Source organism: Mastomys coucha, unplaced genomic scaffold, assembly GCF_008632895.1.
Source record: "Mastomys coucha isolate ucsf_1 unplaced genomic scaffold, UCSF_Mcou_1 pScaffold14, whole genome shotgun sequence".
Classification (NCBI taxonomy): Eukaryota; Metazoa; Chordata; class Mammalia; order Rodentia; family Muridae; genus Mastomys; species Mastomys coucha.
Genome location: NW_022196896.1, coordinates 106287185 through 106310657, shown reverse-complemented (window position 1 = coordinate 106310657; position 23473 = coordinate 106287185). Strand labels below are relative to the sequence as shown.

The 23473-nt window shown below is 38.7% G+C and overlaps 1 protein-coding gene across 11 annotated transcripts in view; it reads left to right on the top strand.

Moving 5' to 3' along the window:
* The window catches only part of Dock10 (dedicator of cytokinesis 10), a 254449-nt gene that overhangs the window by 110018 nt on the left and 120958 nt on the right, over positions 1-23473 (top strand). For all 11 annotated transcript variants that reach the window (XM_031368152.1, XM_031368151.1, XM_031368153.1 and 8 more), the window contains exon 3: positions 5058-5147. In XM_031368152.1, coding sequence (XP_031224012.1) covers positions 5058-5147 — 90 coding nt within the window. The remainder of the gene's footprint in view (positions 1-5057; positions 5148-23473) is intronic.

The window sequence follows — 23473 nt, the reverse complement described above, 5'->3', positions numbered from 1 at the left end:
GTTTTTTGGAGGGGAAACTGGGAAAAGAGAAATTTACATGTAAATAAAGAAAATATCTAATTAAAAAATCACACACAAAAAAAAAAGAATACATTTTCTAATTGTTAGCCACAGTGCCCTGTGTACACTTCAATAGTGATGGTGGTTTCTCATTATTATACTTCTTTGATAGGTCAGTAGGAATTTCATTTCTGATGTATCCTGTACTATTCCACACCTAAATGGAAAATTAGTGGAAATTCTCATTGGTGACACATTAGAAGCCATAATAAAGTTTAAAATTACAAATATATATGTAAAAAAGAATGTTTCTTCCTTACTTCCTTGGGGGATGGGAAATACACCTTGAGCCTAGAGCAGTGGCTCTTCAGTGGGTTGCAACCCTCTGAAGATCCAATATTAGATATCCTGCATGTTAGATATTCACATTATGATTACTATCAATAGCAAAATTGCAGTTATGAAGCAGCAATAAAATAATTTTATAGCTGGGAGTCACCATAACATGAAGACCTGCATTAAAGGGTTACTGTTGTTTTTTTATAAAAATATAAGGAGAAGGAGGAATGTTTGGTGGACGTGTAGTACAGTATGGGGGAAGAGGTGCCTCTGCGAGCCCATACTGAGGAGTTCCTTCTCCCTAGGGGACCAGCCACAGGAAGGTATAGTATAGAACAGAGTTTATTCATGGCATGGGGAGAGGAGTTGAAGGAGGAGAGAGAAAGGGAGGAGGGAAGGGAAGGGAAGGGAAGGGAAGGGAAGAGAGCTTAAGTACATTTGGGAGAAAAATTTTTTCTTAGGTGTACATTTGAAAATACATTTGAAACCCTTAGGCCTTGGTGGTTGGGGGAGAACATTAGAAAGGTTGAGAACCACTCGTCTAGAAGATGAATCAGAGAAAAAGGAGAAAGAATTTGCCCTGTGCTTTGCTGATCTGAAGGTGAAAGACCTTGAACCTTACTGACACACTTAAATAGTGTAATGACTAAGTTGTCATGCTGGACCTTGCTAGACCGTGATTGCACACTACTTATGGATGGTTCTTCACAGTTTATGCAACCTAATTCTACGGTTTTGTCAGAACTAGAAGAGACTCCCTATAGATAACTTCACAGTGAAGTTATTAAAGAGTCATTCTCTTCTCACATAGTTAGCAACAAATGAGAAAAAAAAAACACAACGATGGTGTTACTTTCTGAATGTGGTAAAACATGTCTATAAAGCAAGTATAGTAAATGTGCCTTCTCCAATAACTCTCAACTTGGTGCCTTAACCTCCTAAATTATGTGGCATTTCAGTTCACAGTTAAGCCAGGACGTATCTTCAGCGTGAGTTACTTGTTCACTGTGGAGCTGTTCACATCCCAGTTAGGACTGATGGATTACCTTAACCAGCCATCTGTTCTGTCCTTGCCTTTAACGGCTGGGACCTATCATAGGTGTGGACCTAGGGAGCCTTCTCAGCCCTGGGAGAGTAAAAGCAATCCACCTCAGGCTTTAACAGTGGCATTTAGCCAATGGAGAAACGGCCCCTGTGCACTTAGGCTGAAGTCAAACCCAGAGTCATTTTAGCCAGCAGAATGGCTTCTGCAACAAAACCACAGAGTCTCCTCAGTATAGCAGAGAAGGAACTAGAAAGTAACAGGGCCACAGTCAAAGGCACTGAATATCGTGGGCCTAACACTGCAAACACAGGCTTGAGGCCATCAGTTCAGAAGAGCTTTCCTTTCCAAGTGTCTGACAATACGTCCCTTATAAAACTCTTGCCACCAGATGAGGAGCTCGGCCAAGGGCCAGTGCTGTCTGAGATCTGTTCCATGCTACTGAACTATACCAATTGTGGAACAGAGCTTTATTAAAGAGAACAGGAAGTCTGTTGTGGCCAAGGCAATTTGTAGTGGTCTGAAAGCACAGACTTCTCAGAAAGGAAATTCTTTTTAAATGTATTAATACCCTTAGCAAGCAGGACTCTTTAACCTCATTTTGAACAAGTTACTTGTGCTCTGCCACAAGCACTCTAAACAAATATAAAATAAGTGGAAAGGGACCAAAGTTTTGAAAGACTTAACCTCGTGGCCTTTTAGTTGTTTCAGACAAATGTTCCAGTGTTCTACTGAGATAGTTAGCATGTTACAGTATGCACACACATGCATAGGCACATTGCCATTCTTATGTCACGTGTGTGTTGTACAAGGTATTTGGCATACACAGAAGTTGCAAAATAATGTTCTAGATTTATCACAGGGTTTCATGAGCATGACTCAACTACAATGGTCTTATTTAATAGAGGATCCACATTATTTCTTGACTCTAGATCATCAGGAATCCCCCAATGCATTGCACATGTGATGAGGTGGGTTTCCTAACTCTACAGGAGTGATTTCTAGCCTCATGTGTTACACATGGATATTAACTTACATATTTTTCTCTCTTCTTTATGCTATGTCACTAACAAAATAGCCATGTAAGTCCACATCCTTCCATATTGAACCCAGCTCCTGAAACTCACTGTTTTATTTTTTAACCTGCTAAACCATTTAGGTACCCACTCTTTTTCAGTAGCCAAGCAGTGATCCTAAGAGGACAATAAGTTTGTGGTGTCCCTCTGAGCCTTGTTAGGAAGCATGCTACTCTACTTCCCACAAGCCTTAAGGACTATTTTAGAACAGCTGTAATTTAACAAATGAAAATAAAAATAAGAAACTAATGTCATCACTTTTGAAAATGAAAAAAAATATTGACACCCTTTCTTGTTTAACAATATGACTGTGTTGTATGTTTTATGATATAGGAAACAAACATGTAACCTTAATTTGTAATACTTTCTGTAATACAAAGCAAGTAGCCCTGTGTACCTGAAAACTGCCTTGCCAAAGTCTCACCAGGGCCATTGACATCTAAACAAGACTCCTCAAGACTCGGCTAGACAGAGTAATGAGTATTCACAGAGAGACTGACAACAAAGAAGCAACTTGAGAGAAGAAATGTACAAGGAATTAGAAATGAAAAAAATCCAGATATTGCTAACATGGCTTCAGTGCACTCTGCCCAGAAAGAACCACTTCCTGGTCTGTCTGCAGACTTCTGCTTCATCTGCAATATCTACATTTGCCCTTTTTGTCTCTACTAGGCTTAGGTTGGCAGTGCAGCTCTAGCATCCTGTAGGTGCCAAGATGTCCTGAAGCCTGGCGAGCTTGCCCTATAGCTGTATTTCAAGCCGAGCATTACTTTCACTGAATGGAGTATCTGGAACACTTTTTCCCCGTTATTTTAATCCTCTGATCTTAGACTCACATGATGTTCTTCCTCTTTCACATGTTGAAACCCATACTTCCCATGTACATAAGCATGTATTCCCAAAGATACTTCCATGTAACATATGCATTCACACACACACAAGAATATACAGATTGACATAGTACAGGCACACACATACCACACCCACATACAGCATGCAAATTTACAGTATCTATACATACTATAATTACACACTCTTATGCACAACCACAACCACAGGCTTGTGTTTATCGTATAGACACACTTATGTGTTTTACTAATCACGTGCACCTGTGACGTGCAGTCTGTGACCATGATATAAATACTAGAAAAGGTATAAGCCAAAGGCTGGAGACAAAGCAATGGAAAACAACCTTTGAAATTCTACTCTAAATGTTTCAAGGATATCTCTTTATGTGAACCTATTTAATAGAATGATATTTGTTTAAATAGATATTTGTTTGAATATGTGAAAACTTTTCTACTTATTTCAACAGACCACACCTACACATAGCAGAAACTCTGATGTTCTTATATATATTCACACATCCTTATACTGAACACAAACTACATGCATATACTTGGAAAATTCAACAGATAACCAGCAAAGTGCTCTATTGAACATTAATGTTATGATAGTGACAAAAAAAAATACTTTCTCACATGGGACTAACATCAAGACTGAAGGGAACATTTAAAGAATATCCCAACTCTGAGATCAGGAATGGTCTACACAACATGGCTATTACTGGTCAAGCTGACTGCAGCACCCGTGAGCTCAGAAGACAAAACGCCAAGACCCCTGTGTACCCACTTTTCCTAGACTAAGAGGGGGTTTTGAGATTCTTACCTGTTTCAACGGCTAATCCAGAAGCATGCCTTGCATCAGGACTAGTTTAAATAAACTGGAGTTTGCATCTCAGAAACTCTTAGGAATCATTTGTATTTGGGGGGGAGGGGTGATAGAAAAACTCTCAGTGATTGGTACCAGGAGTGGAACTATCAGTCCTTTGCCACATAACCAGGAGAGTGTACAGACTGAAGGAAGTCTGTGACCAGGATGCAAATACTAGAAAAGGTATAAGCCAAAAGCTGGAGACAAAGCAATGGAAAACAACCTTTGAAATTCCACTCTAAATGTTTCAAGGATATCTCTTTATGTGAACCTATTTAATAGAATGATATTTGTTTAAATAGATATTTGTTTGAATATGTGAAAACTTTTCTACTTATTTCAACAGAAAATAACATTTAAAACATGACTTATTTGTTTCAAAGTCCAAATGTATTGTACTTCTTCCAATCTATATGTACACACACGCACACACACACACACACACACACACACACACACACACACACTTCCTAAAAGAGGAAACATTAGCATGTAACTATTTACAATAGGATTTTTGTAAGTTTTTAAAACTCATTTCAAATTTATTTTAACAGGAACAGTAACAAAAGATTCCAATAGAAACAAGTCACAAACACAAATGTTCACATTTTTTTTTCCTCTCAATAATAAAAGCGATCTTAAAACTTTGGAGTTGCACAGATGAAGCAGTAACTGGGGGATGGTAGTAGCCACATTTTTAGGGTTGTTTGTCTCATTCTCGGTTTGTTTGTTTGTTTGTTTGTTTGTTTTTTAAATAGGGATTAAAGCAGCAAGAGGGGAAAGCCTCTCTGCCCAGCTCTATGACAATCTGTTCTGGTTTTTGCCAGATGGTGGTTCACTCTGCTTTCAAGGTGGAAGGCTTAATTTCTTTTCCTTGCTCCTCTCAGACAGCCACGGTTTCTTGGGATATCCGAACGCTTTATTCAACGGTACCGGAAGAGGCGGAGCACAGGGCAGAAAGTCTGCTGGTGAAAGAGGTAGGTAAATGTGGTGTTCTCATTCACTGCGCTCTAACACGTTTGCTCCCACCCCCAGCCACCACGCCAGTCAATCTTAACTTGCTCCACTACTGTCCTCCAGCGTGCTCATCTGCAAAGGGGAATTTTATAGATTCTGTCAGTCACGATGTCTTTAAACCTCTGGGTGGCCTTCCATCTTTCTGGAGCCATTTTTGAATATGTTACCAGAGTATGTTAACAGAAAGATCTGATTTTACTTCTTCAACTAGTGTGTGTAAGACGAAGAAAGAAGATTGTATTTCATGAGAATGTTAGATTGAGTCTGTTTTTAGAAATATAGTTCTCTTGACTGCTATGGGAAGGAGTGACGATAGATGTCTCTGGACATCTTGACGGGATGAAGTGAGTTCAGTTGGTGGAACAACTTCTTCATCCTCTAACCAGGCCCCAGGCTGTACACAGCAGCTGAGTACCAGGACTTTACAGGATGAAGCCAGCCCCTCTTTTACACACAATAGTGGGCTAGAGTGCAGAATAACACAGGTTAGCTGATAGAGAAAGGGTCTGAATGTTCTGTTTAAGAAAGTAGTGTATCGGGCTGGCGAGATGGCTCAGCAGGTAAGAGCACTGACTGCTCTTCCAAAGGTCCTGAGTTCAATTCCCAGCAACCACATGGTGGCTCACAACCACCCATAATGAGATCTGATGCCCTCTTCTGATGTCTCTGAAGTCTGCTACAATGTACTTATGTATAATAATAAATAAATCTTTAAAAAAAAAAAAAAAGAAAGTAGTGTATCCTCATTAGGATTCGAATGAAACTTTTATGATACTTAATAATCAAGCTAGACTGTCTAACCAGGTTATCATATATGTCATTCACCATAAACTGCACATTCTTTATAAAGACCCCAAATTTGGGTTCTGGGTTTAGTTTCTGATACCTTCTGGGTTTATTGTAAAGGTGAGTAAAATCTTCGAAGAACATTTCCTTTTCTTACTATTAATTGCTATTTAATTTAATTTAATTTAAGTATTTAAGATATTGATTTCAACATGAATAAGGAATTCATCAAATTCTGCATGATTATCTTATTTTTAGATTCACAGTTACATCATTTTTAAATGATTGGATTTTTCTCTTCTTTTCAAATAAGTGTATTACATCCTTAATTTTGTCTTATTATATTATCTAATGTCCCCAAAATAAGGTTGAATAATAATGTTAACATTGAATGTGCTATTGTCTGATTTATTTTGATTTTAGGGGGGGAAGTCATTATTATCTTTTTCATTGTATAAAATACTGGCTTTTATGTTGATTTCTGGTATTTCATAATTGCCTTTTTAAAATGCCTTTAAGGGGCTGGTGAGTTGGCTCAACGGGTAAGAGCACCAACTGCTCTTCCAAAGTTCCTGAGTTCAATTCCCAGCAACCTCATGGTGGCTCACAACCATCAGTGACGAGATCTGATGCATCTGAAGACAACTACAGTGTACTTAGTTATAATATAATAAATAAATCTTTAAAAAAAAAAAAGAAAAGAAATGCCTTTGAGGTGCTTATGCTTGGTTCCCTTTCACCAGAAGGCCTACTTAGTTGATATACCGCTTTTCTGATATAGCTCAGCACTGAAGTAGAATTCATAAACTCTTTGCATGTTTACTTGCATTTCTGGTGTGAAAGTTCTTGTTTATCTTGTGTTATTGCCTAATAGGTTGTTAGATTCCTTACTGCTGTTTTATTACAAGCTTTTGCATCTATAGACATGGTACATTTTGCATCTTATACAGGAATACATTGGCATCTATAAACATGAGTAAAATTCATTTCTAGCTTTTACCTTACTCTGTTGATATTACAGGAAAAATCTACCTCTAAAACAATAAATTTGGAATACAACAACAGTGGCTAAAATATTGACAAGAGGCTACTAAAACTCGTGGGGAACAAATGCATAATTTTACAAGGACACAATGAATGGAGAAGAAACCTTGTGTAACTCCATTGATACCACTGGGTGGTCATGAATTCACTGTATTACAAAAACTGTGTACCGCCAGCAGCCCCAGTAAAAGCCATGGTTAGTGAGTCATTGCTGAGAGGAAAACCAGTGAGGTCTGTTTTAGAGAGCTCTTACCACACGTGGGCAAAGGATGCATGTAGTTTACCTACAAGGTTCACTTGTGCTAACAGCTCCCAAGGATGCCAAATTCCCACGTGGACCTGAAACTGTACCTGAAGTGCTGGTGGTTGCACAGATCCTAGAGTGTTAAGTCAAATATGATAATCGTCCATGTTTTCAGTGCCTGCAGTTATCAATGTTTTCATTGATAACCATTGCCTATGAGCAATTGAACTCTAAAACTAACTGCTGGGCAGATCAACTTATTTCTTCAGGTTTAGGGTAGTGATCAGAATTGAAATTTGTTTGATCCCTCAATGAATTAAGTAAGTTTTCATAAACTTAGGAGCAAATATATTAAGCCAAAAAAAAAAGTGGGTAAACTGCACTTTTTCTGTCACAAAATAAATAAACAAAGGGGACAAACAATAGTGTCCGGGGCATGTGAATGACTAGGAAATAAGAAAGACAGCACCCAGAGTCCCCACGAAAGGGCAAGCAGCTCAACAAAGACTTCTATGTCCAGTGTAAAGGAATATTTTGAAAGGTCTGTTTCTCTCATTACATAAAAAATCAATTCCACATGAATAAACATTTAAATTAGAAAAACAAAAACAAAGTTACGAAACAGTAGGAGAACATTTTTAAATGGAAACAAAGAAAATTGACAATTTTAACTCTGTAAAAGTTTAAATTTCAGTATGAAAATAGTATATCCTAAAAAAAAAAAAGAAAAAAACCAAGCCATCGCATACAACTCTTTATATCTTCTAATATATGCAGAATGCATATAAATTCCTAACAGTCAAAATTTTAAAGATGAATTTTTTTAATTTATATGTGTGTGTGCCTGTGTGAGTTGATATGCTCCCTGTGCATATAGGTGGCTCTAGAAACAGGACAACAGATCCCACGGAATGTGAATTTTATGCCACTGTGAAATGGCAGTCATGGGCACTAGGCACCAAACATGGGTCCTCTGCAGAGAGCACTTAGTGCTCTTAACCACTAGGCCATTTCTCCAATATTCAGAACTCTGCAGATTTTAATATGAAAAGGACAACCCAAGAGAATATATCCAAAAGATAGCCATAGGTAGGTAAACACAGTTAGCCAAGAGCCAAGTCTTTGTTCCATGGACTTGTAGCCTTGAAAATACAAATGGAAGCAAAATTCTCAAGTAATAGCTGAAGCACAAAAAAAATGAGATAAAAGCCAGTCAGTGGTGGCACATGCCTTTAATCCCAGTACTTGGGAGGCAAAGGTAGGTGGATTTCTGAGTTCGAGACCAGTCTGGTCTACAGAGTGAGTTTCAGGACAGCCAGGGATATACAGAGAAACCCTTGTTTCAAAATAAATAAATAAATAAATAATTTGAGATGAAAATGTTTTATTATGGTAACAGTAAAGAGGAAATGCCATTGCCACACAGTTCAAAATAATTCTAGAGTTTTTGAAGTGTGATCCACAAGTAACCTTAAAAAGTGTCAGATATATATGTATATGTATATATATATATGTGTGTGTGTGTGTATATATCACACATACAAATAACTACTTGCAGATATAATTATAAGCATGTGTACTATTAATTTGGAAATTTTAAAATATCAATAGGGATTCTGTTTAAATCATTTTATTAGCATATCTATGTTTTGTAATAATACATAGTCAATAACATATATGTATTTAAAAGCCATGGATGGTGGTATTTAATGGGAACACTTAGAAAGTAGAGGCAGGTGGATCTCTGATTTTGAGGTCTACAAAGGGATTTCCAGGATAGCCAAGGTTACAGAGAAGCCCTCTCTTGGAAATCAGTTGTATGTGTGTGTGTGTGTGTTTCTATATACATATATAGATATATATATATTTAAATATCTCTGTTCAAATGTCTGTGACACATTGCTATGAGAAAAAAACTAGTCACAGATTGTGAAGTATGATATTACTAAAGACATAAAACTCATAAGCCCATGCATAAGTATGTAATATTAGGTCTTGTAGGACAAAGATATATAAAAGTGAATTTTTCACTTAAAAATACTTTCTGAGTAATTAATTCAAACTTATTTTTAAATGCTGCCAGAATTGGAACCCAAGTGCATGGCCAATTAACCCAAATCCCACGACTGATTCAAAACCTCCTCCACCGATCTTTAACAACAACTTGTCTCCATGTTTAATGCTGTCACCTGGAAACCACCTGTGTTCAGCACAGGAGGCCTCCCAGGCATGTGGGCTCCACAAAGTCTCAAGTTCCATGTTTCCAGAGCCGTGTGCTTCAGCTTCCAGTCTCATCCACTCTGCGGTTCTCTACGTTTCCTGTGGTGAAACTTCTTCCCTTTGCTTTTGTCTCACTTTGCTTGCCTTTCAACCCCTTGCAGACTTCTCTCTCCTCTACTCCCAGCTTCCCACCTCTCAAAGGGAAGAATTCCCCCAAAGAAGGGAAACAAAGAAGGAAAGAAATCGTTTCATTTTTCGGTTAATTTTCTTTATCGCCAACAGCACAAAAAGGCCCTGGGTTGTGCTTGGTTTGAAAGACGGAGATGAAACAGAACCTGGGCTTTACAGTCTGGGAAGCAGGAAAATGCTACTTATGGGTGTCCCCCGGTAGCAGTGGAACAGCAATAGCCAGGCCTGTGGGTGGCAGATAGAAAGGAAAACGGTTTGCAAAGAGCTGCATTAAGGAGAAATGCAAAAAAAAAAAAAAAAAGGAGAAATGTGCATATGCGCGCACACACACACCAGCCACCACCTCCCCGAGAATTATGCTGAAAGAATACTAAAAGCAGCCAATCAATCATTACTACCTACTTGTTTTGTGCCAGATAGGCATCTAAACCATTCACTTATAATAATTAGAAACAAATGTTACAGCAAGGCATCCTCTTTTAAAAAATGAGGAAACAATGTCAGAGAAAGATTATGCAGGCGATATCACACAGGCAAGAATATATTCAGTATCTAATCCCAGGCCATGGAGCCGCAGCCCGCTGGACTTTTGATTGACAAAGCTAACTGCCAATGAGAAGCTTTACCCTAGTGTCCACTGGAAGCAATCTGCCCTAGCAACTGTGCTGCAGGCTCTGCCCAGGCTATCCCGGTATATATAGTTATTAGACTGCCCAGTGGGAACACTGCTAGAGTTTCTGAAACCAGTTAAATAAAGGTAGCACTAAAGTGGACTCAGACATTTGCAGGGGTTTTGCAGAATGCTGTACTGAGTTTCCTTCGTTGTTCCACCCCATATTAAATTGCCCAGTGACTCCAGGCGGTGGCAAGGACAAATGTCATGGTTGCTAGGCAACAAATTGGAAGGAATCTAGTTTCAATACATCTGGTTCAGTAAAAATCTTGAATTTTCTCTCACATTACTCTACACTGACAGTTCACAGCCTTTTGTCAAAGGCAGTGGACATTCTTTTCCTTAGTCTCAATCTCGAATGACTTCATATTTTTAAAGGAAATTAAATAAAAGGAACCATGTTTCACTTTTCGGCTTAGTGATTACCCTCCCTGCCTAGTAGAGAGAACATGAGTGTTTCCCCCCCCCAAAAGTATAGGCTCATTTTGTATCTACAATGTTGCCAGTTGTGAAAGCATAAAGCCACAGTTCAGCAACAATGTACATTCAGGATCACAGTTAAGCATCCTGCAACACAGACAACATAAACTCATTTTACAGCCTCATCCACAAGCCTTACATGGTTAATTTGCCTATGGGCACAGAGGGTGGCAATCCTCCGCTCACTCTGACTCTGGACTCCAACCTTCTTTAAAAGCCCTGTGCTTGATATTTCCATTGGTAACAAAGAAACATGTCATCGATTTTGGCATGCCGTTAGTCTTTCTGCCTCAGTTTTTCCATCTTATATAGGACCATTAACCTAGTGATACGATCCTGAAAATAAAACTAGCCAAAGTATGAAAAAACAATAGCTTGGGAAGATTGTCTTTGTCCTCCAGTGTACTTTATATGCTTCTAGAGAACCATTAAAAATAAGTAAAATCAATGCTCCTGGGGAAAACCAGGCACCACTCCCACTGGGAGCCAGGGCAATAAAAGAGTCTATATATAGACGTCAGGGTTCCTGAGCAAAGCTTCTATAGTAAAGTTTCTGTTTAAATATGCACAAAGGGGCAATATGAAACTGAGCCCACTAATTTAAACTAAGCTGCTGGTTTATTCTCTCTTCACAAAAGAAAATGAAGGAACAGCAGAGTGAGCAATACCAGGGCTCACAAGAAAAACAGTCCCTGGGGGCAGGTGAGTGAATGAAGGAGACCTTAGCCAAGGACTAAGCTTTCAAGTTTCTTTGATGCCAAAGCCCATTCGGTTAATGGAACCCAACCTCTCTATAGGAGCAAAATCAACATAAAATGAGAAGGAAATAATGAAGTCTAGAGTATAGATCTTACTTTAGTCCTAGAGTAAGATACTTAGGGACTGAGTGTTATGGAAACAATACTTAAAAACTGAAGTAACTTCCTTTATGCCTCTAGCTAGACTGGTGTGTAGGTGCACACAGTTGTTATTTCCTATCTTTATGTGGACAGTACAGAGTCACCATGGAAAGTTCATATTTTATGCAATAATTCCAAACTGGAAATAGTGTTCTTCAGGAAGAAAAGAAAAATCAGACTTATGACTGAAGAGAAAATATGTATCATATTTAAGGGAGGGAAACTTTAAGCATCCATGGAAAATGTATACTAAAAGCTTGAAGACTTCCTACTTCAAATTAAGGCACATTCAGTTTCATACTAGCAGGGTGTTTTTCAGAAACACAGTTCACCAAAATACTACCCAGACACACACACAGACACACATACACACACACACACACACAGAGGGGGAGATGAGGATTAACTTTAGTTAGTAGACATTCATTCAGATCATTTTAGAAGCAAATATGTTATAAACTATTTTCCAGATTTATTTAATCATGGATAAAACAATTTGTTTTCTTCTACTATTTTGAGAAACACATTTGGTAAATGCTGGCCTTAAACTGATACAAAGAAATCGCCCTGAACTAAGGACCCAATATATTTCAATTAAAATACAAGTAGCTATCCAGTAAACCCAACATGCATGCTTGTCCTTGGAGCATCTGCTAATGATACAAAGGAGAATATTGAACCTCCAAGAGCAAGTAAGTGGTAATTTTTCCTCATAACCAAATCTCTACTGTTAATTCTTCTTGTTAAGATCAAAATGTCTGCTTTTGTCCATGGGTGGCTCATTACTAGGCCACCATTTTCCAGAAAGCATCTGAGAAAGCTATTCTGTGGACTCTTCCTCATCAAGCAAATTGTCAGGATTAAGCAGGGCCAACTTCATATTTAAAGTCAATAGTAATGACCAGAAAGGCCAAAGAAACACACTTTTTCAGTCATTAAATACCTCCTCTCAATCCTGTGACCAATTAATTGGCTATTTTTTTTCTGTTTTCCTGAAAGTAAATTTGGGTCCAGGAGCATAGACATATTGTTTCTGCTGCTGCCCCTAATTTAGTTCATTGAAGTTAATTATGACAACTCTCTGAAGAGTTAAATTCTTTAAATAGAAAGTTCCTTTCCCTGTGATGTACTGTTACTGTGGATCATGGCGTAGTTAAGCTAGCATGGAAGTAATGAAAGGTCAACTGCTAACTGTATGGCTGGACTGGATGAACTATTTAGCATGTACCACTTTGCTAAGCAGATGTTTCCCAATCATTGCTCTTGAAGAGTGCAGCACAGGTGTGTGACTCTTTTCTTGGTCAGAGTGACACTTCAATCTGATGAGTACCCTCTGAGTTTTGCTTAGAAAAAGAAGCAAGGCCAGGTTCACATAGCAAGAAGAATATAACGAAAACCCACTAAAAGATAGACTGGTTCCTAGGGGCAGTATCAAAGCCTGAAGAAAAGTTGGACAGACATGAGCCTATTAATATCCCAGGAGGGTGATTCTATGGACCTATAACAAGAATAATAGCATTATTTTGTGGTAAAAATGAGTTAATAAAAGAGATAGATTTTGGCAGGATTTTGAGACTAAAAAGAAAGTAATAGAGAGGAATAAGCCAAACGTTACCAACACATACAACTTGGACTACAGTGTCATTCACTTAAATAAGAGATGCAGAATAAAGTAAAGATTACTGGTGCAGGTTTTGAAATATGGAAGAGAATCCTGTGTACTGAGGCAGAGGGAAGTGGAAGGAAAACAGAGAGGGAGGGAGAAGGGAGGCAGGAAGGGAAGAGAGAGAAAAGGGAATGGGAGGAAAGAGAAGGGGGAAGGGGAGGGAGAAGAGAAGAGAAGACAAGAGAAGAACATAGAAACAGAAAGACAGAGAACATACAAGAAAGAGATGACTACAGAGAAAAGAGGAGAAACTTGGGGACAGATGCTCTAGGTTTGAAAGAGAGGCCAGGACTCTTAGCTACGTCCGAAACTAAGGGGCTCTTAAGGAGGACAATGCATGAACTGCAGAGATGGTGGCAGCCGAGCAGTGGGACAGGAAGAGTGAGCACTGATACTCAGAAATCAAACAAAGATGAACAGCAAAAGTGCATTTAGGACATAAAACACCAAGCTCACTGAATGTGATAACTTGGAGTCACTAAGGGTCTTGAAGAGAAAGTTTTAGAAGTTAGTGGCATGGACTGGTTATAGTTGTAGTATATTAAAGCCCAAGAAGATGTGGGAAATGGTGCCATCAAACTGTTACCTATAAAGAGCCTTGGGAGTAAATTCAATAAGATGTTGTATTCTTGAGGCAGAGTGCTTTACGCACAGAGAAGGTAAAAGTTGTTCATTGAGTCATGTATTGATCTTGAAGTTACATACCAAAGTACCATTTGTTAATGGGAAAAGGCAAAAATTCCCAGCATAAAAAGCGCTGTGGTGAAGGAAATTCATCCCAAGGAAAGTGCTAAGAATGACTCTTCTTCCTCTCTCTTTCCCTCCTGTCTCACCACCTAGATTTTGTCAGAAGGCATTCGTGAACTCAAGAGAAAAGAGGGAAGTCCAAATTAGAAGGCGCGTCACATGGCTTCCTGGGATGAGGGTAGAAGTTAGCAGAGTTGGAGGGCAACTTACAAAGATTTCAAATGAGCTTCATGCTGTGCACCTTTGTTAGCTAGACAGAATGTGTCTAGGGATGACATTGACCTTCTTTCAAGAGAACTTGATTTTATTTTTGTTCGTGGATAAAATGATGAATTTTATGTCTGATTTTGAACTGCTAGTCCCATTATGATGAATCCACTCATCCAAAATGCCTTTGTTTAGTGTACTTGACACGGATGTTTTTATACCTAAAGACCATGAGATCAATAAATATGAAAGTCTTTCTATAGTTTATTTGAGAGAATAGGTTGCATTCATAACTAAAATGGATTAAACATATGCTGTTTCCTGTTCTGAAAACACTAGACAGCAAAGGAAGGACTGTTAGACTAAAGGCCAGTGTTTCTCACTTGAAAACTGACTTCTGTTCTATAACATCAGGCTACAAAACCCATTTACATTCCTAAGAACATTGAAGGTCATGGAACATTTAACTCTAGTCATTAAAAAAAAAACTATATTCTTTCCCAACCAAATTAGGATTAATACAAATATTTCATTTAGGTATGTATGTTGGCTTTTACGGTTGATAGTTTTATTAATGAATGGGGTTCTTGTTTCCTGGATGAAGGTTTTGTTGGAAGTTGAGCAACTTCATTTGGTATGTACTTTTTAAAAGATAATTTTCAAGTAAGGCTTATTTTATAGCCTTGAAATTTTAATGGGGATATTAAAGGATATTAAATATAAAATTTAATGGAGCTACAAAAGGTCGGTTTTCCTTATTTGGTCTGCTCTCATTTGCACATGAGCATTCAATATCTATCATAGCTAGACCATAGATTAGGATGTTCAAAAGCAAACTGTTAACACCACATTTATTAATACTGAGCACACAAAAGACAAGAAAGGTAAATTAAATGCATTTAGAATTGAGTGATTTCAGGATAAAACACATCATGAAAAGTCCTGATGAAAATGTTGGGAAAATTATCATTTTTTCATATTAGTAACCTGAAAAAATTAATTGTCTGTTCACTAAAATCTCTAGAGGAATAGTCTTAGTAAATACAAAGAAAGGGCTATTCCAATTTAAAGTTGGCTTCTTCATTGCAACAATAACCCCCTCTCCCATAGAATGTTCAGTCATGGAAAGAAACCCATGTGTACCAGTTGGAAATCTTGGAATGTGATACTATAAATTTGCATTTTGAGTTGAAACTGAATCTTCTGGTCATATTGAATTATAACCCAAGTCTCATGTTTACATGAGAAGAATGTTTGAATCATAAAACAATTGCCAAGGGGGGTTTAGTGTCAGCCATTATTCATGTCCTAAAAAGTTACTAGGAAGATCTTGCCAAGGGATTGCAATATGTATTTCCAGGCTAAGCCCAAATGTTATTTGTGAAAGTTCAGCTGATTGTTTTAATAGAGTGCATTTTAAGAAAAACCAACATGTTAGCAGAGATATTGTGAGACCCTTCAGACTAATCTCAATTTCAAAATAACAACAGAAAAAAATGGAAATGGCATTCACTTCTTTCATTTGTAGCAGGTACTTCATAGACATTCTGATTACAATGAGCACATTGAGTCTGCCTACCCACTATATAGCATTGTCTAATATCGTGTGTTTTTTTAAAAAGTATTTTTATTAAATGTGCATTGATGTTTTGCCTGCATGTATGTCTGTGTGAGGATGTCAGAAGTTCTGGAACTGGATCTGCAGACAGGCATGAGCTGTCATGTGTATACTGGGAGTTGAACCTGGGTCCTCTAGAATAGCCAGTGCTCTTAACCACTGAGCCATCTCTCTAGCTCCTCCCTCATGAGATATTTTTAAAAGCAGAATTGAAGTTCATCCTATAAGATTGTTCTGTACTATCTGAAACTAGGTCATGTGTATGTCGCAGTGTTTGTGTTGTTTAATCTCATTTTTACTTCCCAGCTGAGTGTTTGACAAGCTCGTTAGCTGTCCAACTTGGATTTTAGATAAGCAGAAATTAATTGTTGTGCATTAAGGGAACACGCAGCGTGGGTGATCCAACTGAAGAAGCCATTGTTCCCTGTGCCTTTTCTTTTGTTTCTATGGTATCCATGTGTTAGGTGACCACGTGTTCTGTTTTGTAGGAACAATCCCTTGTGCTGTTGACCTGGCTAATGGCACCTCTGTTCCCGCTGAAAGGTCTCATGCAGGCAATAAATTATCCAGTCATCCCTTCAATGTGTGATTTTCCTTTATTCACTTAATTTCCTGATGCTTCATTTTCAACATGGATTCAATAGCCACGGCATGAGTATAAAAATTGTTGTATTTTACAAATGTAGAAATACTCAGCAAGGATGAAGAGCCACAATGGCTTCTTTTATGGTTGCATTCATTTTTCTGGCAAGAAACTATTTGTGTGATTTTAAAAAGCTTCAATAGCCAGAAGGGGAAATAATTTTGTGACTAATAAGCCATTTGTTACCTTTCAAATACTCTGTAGCCAAAATCTAATCATCAGCCCTTTGGAGAGGTTGACAAATTGTATTGCCAAATGAGAATTGCTAGTTTGCAAATCATAACATGATTTGAATTGATCCTAAAGCTCCTCTGAAGAGGGAGAGAAAGGGGGAAATGAAATACTTTCTTTATATACCACTTGGGGGTGTCGCTTATAACTCCCCACTTTTCTACAGTACTTAGATTCTTTACTTCAGTCATTTTTAAAAGAAAATAGCTATTAGTTGTTATAGTTTTAACTAAAAATGCGCACATGGTGAGAAGCACTGAGTGTTGCATACAGTCCCTATTTCCAGAACTTTCTATGCTTCTTTACCTGTGGTAATGTACGCAAGAAGCCTCACACTGAGCTGTGCTTTCTCTGCTGTGATGAGCTGTGGACTTTCAGACTGTGGGCCAAAATAGCCCCTTCCTCCCTCCAGTTGCCTCCTCTCCTGTAATTGGTCACAGCTGAGAGAAAAGTAACCAATTAGTATTATTATGTATCAAATACATATTGAATAGCTCCTGTGATAATTTGTATATGCTTGGCCCAGGGAATGGCACTATTAGTAGGTGTGGGCCTTTTGGAGTAGGTGTGAAACTATGGGTGTTTGCTCTAAGACCCTCATCCTAACTGTCTGGAAGCCAGTCTTCCACTAGCAGCCTTCAGATGAAGATGTAGAACGCTCAGCTCCTCCTGCACCATGCCTGCCTGGATGCTGCCACGTTCCCACCTTGTCTATAATGGACTGAACCTCTTAACCTGTAAGCCAGCCCAAATTAAATGTTAGCTTTATAAGACTTGGCTTGGTCATGGTGTCTGTTCACAGCAGTAAAATCCTAAGACAGTTCCCCAAAGTAAAAATCATGTGTTAGAGTGGAGAATACTGTTTTTAAAGCCTGTAAGTGGGGGCTATTACAGAGGATCTGGTTTCAGCTCACAGCACACATAGGGCAGCTCATAACTATCTGTAAATCCCACTCTAGGGGGATCTCCTACCCTTTTCTGGTTCCTACAGGCACCAGGCAAGTATGCAGTACATAGAAAAAGATTCGAGCTGGTATCCACATAAAATAAAGGTAAGGGCTGGAGAGATGTTTCAGCAGTTAAGAGCACTGGATAGATACTCTTGTAGAAAACTTGAGCTCAGCTCCCAGCACCTGTACCACAGCTAACAACCACCTGTTGTTAGGGTGTCCAAGACTACCAGAGAATGCTACCCCAAGCCCAAATAGTATGCAAAAACAAATTCAGCTGAATTTTCTGCATGCAGGAGTCTCCCCATTTGTGAATGTAGACCCCTAGTGGTCTTGCAATAAAACCCCAGTTTTTATTGTCAGTTAGGGAAATTACAGAGAGGGGTTTGTGTTCTTTTACCCTTGGCTGGTTAGTTCTATCTTTAGTGTTCTGACTAATTCTACAGTTGGTTAGGCTCTGGAGTCCACCTTGGCAGGGTGGGGCAGTCATGTATTCATTCTAGCTACCTATTCTTACTTCAGGCCAGATGACAAGGTGTCCTCGGATTGGCTGCCCACGGCTGTGGGTGCCTGGATTTGGTTCCTGGATCTGGGTTCTCATTTCTGGGAAACAGAAACTTAGCCAAACTGTCAGTTTACAGCCTGTCATGTCAGCCAGGTTCTGAGTTTAGTCCTTTCACTGTAGCTACGTTTCAGGGGATCCAATTTCCTCTGCTGGCCTCCATAGGCGTTACACGCAGACATGGTTCAAATGAGGTGCAAGCAATACACATAGCATGTAATAAATTTAAAAAATTAAAATAAATGTCTATAATTTGTATGAGTTATTAGAATCCATAGCTTAAAGAAGGGACCTAATGCCCTAAGTCAGAGTGATGAGAACCAGGCCACATGATCACTTGGGCAAAATGATGGATTTTGTCTGATGAAGTAGCAGTTTTTCTTTGTTTCTATACATTATTTGGAATCAACTATAGCATTTCTTATTATATGTACATATATGTGTATATACACACATATATACATATAGTATGTAATACATATATGTGTAATATATACATACATATAAATATATGTTATATATATAAATATATGTTTATATATATATATATATATACACACATATATATTACTGACTACAACACTTCTACAAAGATTCTGACTTTGTAACGTTCAGGTAGAACTCAGAGACCCCAAAGGATTTGAGGACCTGGCTTTTTAAATACTACCATAATTGTTCTATAGCCTGTGGTCATGTCAAGATTAGCTAGAATTTTTGTATCTAAACACACACAGGCAGAGGTAGAAAAAATACATACACAGCAAAGAAAATGGTAAATGAAGAAAAATGTGCAAAACAGGATATCTCTGAAAAATTACAAGTTCCACTAGTTCTTGCTCAGTCTTCCACTTTGAAGTACACAGTGCTAGGCTCCAAATGAAAGGAAACAGGGAGCTGATGTCTTTTTTTGTTTGTTTGTTTTTGTTTTTGTTTTTCAAGACAAGGTTTCTCTGTATAGCCAGGCTGTCCTGGAAATCACTTTGTAGACCAGGCTGTTCTTAAACTCAGAAATCTGCCTGCCTCTGCCTCCCAAGTGCCTCCACTACTCGGAGGGAGCTGATGTCTAGACACAGGGTTAGGCACCAAGGGCGAGAAAGTCCATAAGGGCAAGTGGAAACCACTGCCTTGTAACATGTAGAACTAGCCTGTGACTCTGGATTTCAGCTTCGCTTTTGGCCAAAGCAATGCTGTAGCCACAACCAGCGCTGTTTCTAATGATCATTTTAGAGTGACTGTGTGGGCTGCAACAAAGAATAGAGAGTAATTTTCTATGCCTAGCATTTGAAAGTGAAGTGCTATCGCATTAAAGGAGAAACGTGATGTGTTTGTAAAATGTGCCGGCTTCCACAGAATCAGAGAAATTGCAGATTGAGAAGGGGGTCTCAAGAGCCATCCAACTAACCCTTGATTTTCACCAGCCCACGACCTAACATGAAATCTTGCCAGTAACTGCAGAAGAACTACAATAAGAATATAATTCTTCAAAATCACTGCTATTGCATCTCCCCAAACTCTCCTTATACGAACCAAGGAAAACAAGTTGTTATTGGCAATTGAAATGAATGTAAGTTACAGACTGGATCAAACTTGCAGGAAGAATTGATTTTTTTTAAAGCAAATATTGGTGGAGTCCTTTTTTATGCTAAGTGTTGTATAGGAGTTATTGTATTTTATCCTTGCAAAATCAGTGTTATTTAGATGGATAGAGAAAGTAAGAATTACTAAACTACTCATTTGAGATGACACAGATAATGAATGAGACAACAGAATTCCAAACCAGACCTGTCAGAATCTAGGACAAAAACAAAAATGCCATCAAACTTTCAGAGTGATGGACCAGAAAGCAGTAGGCATTGATCAGACAATGCATACATTGACTGAATGGACTTTTGGAGCCAGACAAATTCTATCTGAATTTTTCTCTCTGTCACAGGTGAGTCCTAAGTAAAGAAACAGATCTCTTCCTGTCTCTCTGATCTAGTAAATGAGAATAGTAAAAGAGTGCTTAGTAAGATGGTATATAAGGTGACTTATAGCAAAATATATGACAAACTTTGGCAATGGGAGAGAGACAAAGGGGAGAGAGAGAGACAGAGAGAGAGACAGAAACAGACAGAAAGAAGGAGGAGGAGGAAGAAGAGGAGGAGGAGGAGAAAACTCATTGTTTTTAGCCAGTAAATTTTATGTACATCAAATCTTGAGGTCATTTAAATGTATGGTCTATTGCAAATAGTGTGTGTAATGCATATAAGTATACATATTTACCATGGTTGAAATAGTTACCCAAAGAAGACAAGTTCAGCGAACCCTAGATCTGTGCCTCTGTGTCCCACTAACACACTTTAGATCAGCTCCACAGCAGAAGCATCTCACCCAGCCCAGCGTTCTGAGCACTCAGAAGCCAAGATCCTAATAAGTAAGAAATATTTGACCAAGATCATTAGCCAATATTCTTTAAAAATGAGAAAGTGCTTAAACTACTTTGAAAATTCCATCCTAAAGATAGCATCCAAAGTGGGTACTGCCTAGAGGAGGGCTGAGAGGCCGTAGGCAGGAAGATGTGAATCTTTTCCATAATGGCATTACATTTGAGGTGATCATAAAAACAAGCTACTTGCTTCCCTCCTGTAAGCCCGCATCCACAGCACCTTTTCTGTAAGACCCACCCTATTAAATCACATCTCCCATCTGCTTTCTCTGCTGAGATCTTTCTTGTGATATCCCCATTCTCTGATACAAGGCATAATCTGTAATCTTTTGCATTTTTTTCCACCAGCCTTTCACAGTGATATAAAGAAGAGGTGGATTTCTGTTTGTTGTCTACTGGGAAATTCTTACAACCTAGAGCCACTTCTGGTTCATATCAAGGCTTAAGAGTGTTTGTTAAATGAATTACTGAATCTTCAAATTTTGGAGACTTGGGTTAGTGAATTATTATAGTAGGAGATCTCATTCTACCTAAAAGGAAAATGTAGAAAGCAAATCTAAATGGGGCTGTCGTGGCGGATCCACCAAAGAAGACTGCTCCCACATGGGTTTAAGCCAATAGCTAGTTGTTATTAACGGGCCAGCAACTACACTGGGTTTTCAGGAACATAGTGTAGCACTGAGCCTTTCTTAGGGTGAGCCTTTAAGCACAAAAACTATGTTCTGGGCTGGCATACTCCAGTTAACAAGAACAGTTAGCCAGAAGCGAACGATAGAACCTAAAACGCAAAGTTAGTACATTTTTAAAGATTTTCCCTGAACTATGGATTTGATGGATTCAGTCTTTGCTTTAGTTTGGGCAGGTGGTGCTTTCTATGTGCTGAGCTTTTCAGCCTGAATGGCACTTTCATCATGGAGTCAGTTGTGCTAAAGTTTCAAAGTATACATACTAAGGTATGGGGCCCTGTTTATAAGGACTACAGATACAGATGTATGGTATCATGTTTTTTCTAACATGTTCAAGGCCCTAGTCCCACCAAAATGAAAACAATAATAAACAATAAAAGAAAGAAAAATAAAGTAAACAAAATAGAAATCAAATACAGGGATCCTTACAACATGTTAACTGGATAAAAATAATATCCATATACAAATGTAAACTTACAAACAAACTAGAAGAAAACTGGACTAGAAAAAAATAAAACATGTTCTAGAGGAATAAGAATAGCGAGCAGGTGTCATTTTTCATTTTAGAACACGTTTTTATGCTGTAGAAATGATTTAGTTATTAAGAGTGCATACTGCTCCTACAGGGAACCAAATTTTGGCTCCCAGCATACACATGACAGGTCACAGCCCTCTGTCCTTCTAGTTTCAGGGAATCTGATATCCTCTCTGGGCTTCAAAAGGCACCAGAGACAGACATGATGCACACATATTCAACCAGGCAAACATTCATCCACATAAATTAAAAATAAAAAGAAATCTCAAAACACATTTCGTCCCACATGAAAATGGCTATAAAATAGGAAGCAAGGAGAAGGTAGGGAGGAGAAATGACCGCTCTCCTGGGAGTCTAGACAGCCTGGCCCAGCATGCTGTTGGCCTTTCTGCTCCTTGTCTGAATGCTTGGCATTTCTGTCTAAGATGAAGAAAGACTTTTTAGCCAAGGAACCTATTAAAAGCTCAGTTTTCTTTGTCTGCACTTTGCAAATCTGACTGGAGGATTGGCAAGTCACTGCTAAACGTTAGCTAAATATACTGTTTGTTCAAACCCATCCAATCCAGTCTTTCAGACATCCTTAAATTCCTTTCTTTGTGTTCACCTCTCTTACTGGGGGTCCTCTTTTAAAGAAGGATAAAAAAAATGCTTTTTCTTTTTAAAATATATTTTTCTACATGCACAAAATTCATTTTTATCATATTCCCTCCCCACTTATCCCCCTAATCCCTTCTAGATCCACCCCTGCCACGGGATCCCAACTTTGTACCCTCTTTGATCTATTTTGTCATGACCCACCAAGTCCAGCTTTTGGTGCCCATATATTCAAGAGCATGAGGCCACCCACTGGAGTTCAGAGGACCTACCAGGGGCCACACCCTTACAAAAACTGACTTTCCTTCCCCCAGAAATCATTAAGTGTCAACTCCTCAGCTAGATGCAGGTGCTCAAACAACTTCCTACTGAAATGATCAACTGTCTATCCCTCAGACGTGGGTGCTCATGCAGCGGCATATTGGAATGTTGACTGGCTTGCTCTTGTGCAAGTCTTGTGTGCCAACCATGGCGGCTGGGATGCATTCATGAGTGCAGAGATCCTATCATGCCTAGAAGACCCTGGTTATTTCAGTCTCCCTTGGCCTCTAGGTCTTACAGTCTTCCTGCCTCTCCTCCATGGCCTCTGAGCTTGACTGGTATGACACAGATGTCCCATTTGTGTCTGAGCACAAAACACTTAACCTCTGTGGGTTCACCAGCTATAAGCTTCTTTTTGCTAATGATTGCCCCCCAAAATTCAAAAGACACGCGAAGAACCTCCTCTGATGAGGTCTTGGAGTTGTCATTTTTTTTTTTAGATATTTTCTTTATTTACATATAAATTTCTCCATTCCCAGTCTCCCTTCCAAAAAACAAAGAAACAAACAAGAACAACCAAAACAAACCCCTGTTGCCTCCCACTTCCCCATGCCTGCCACCCT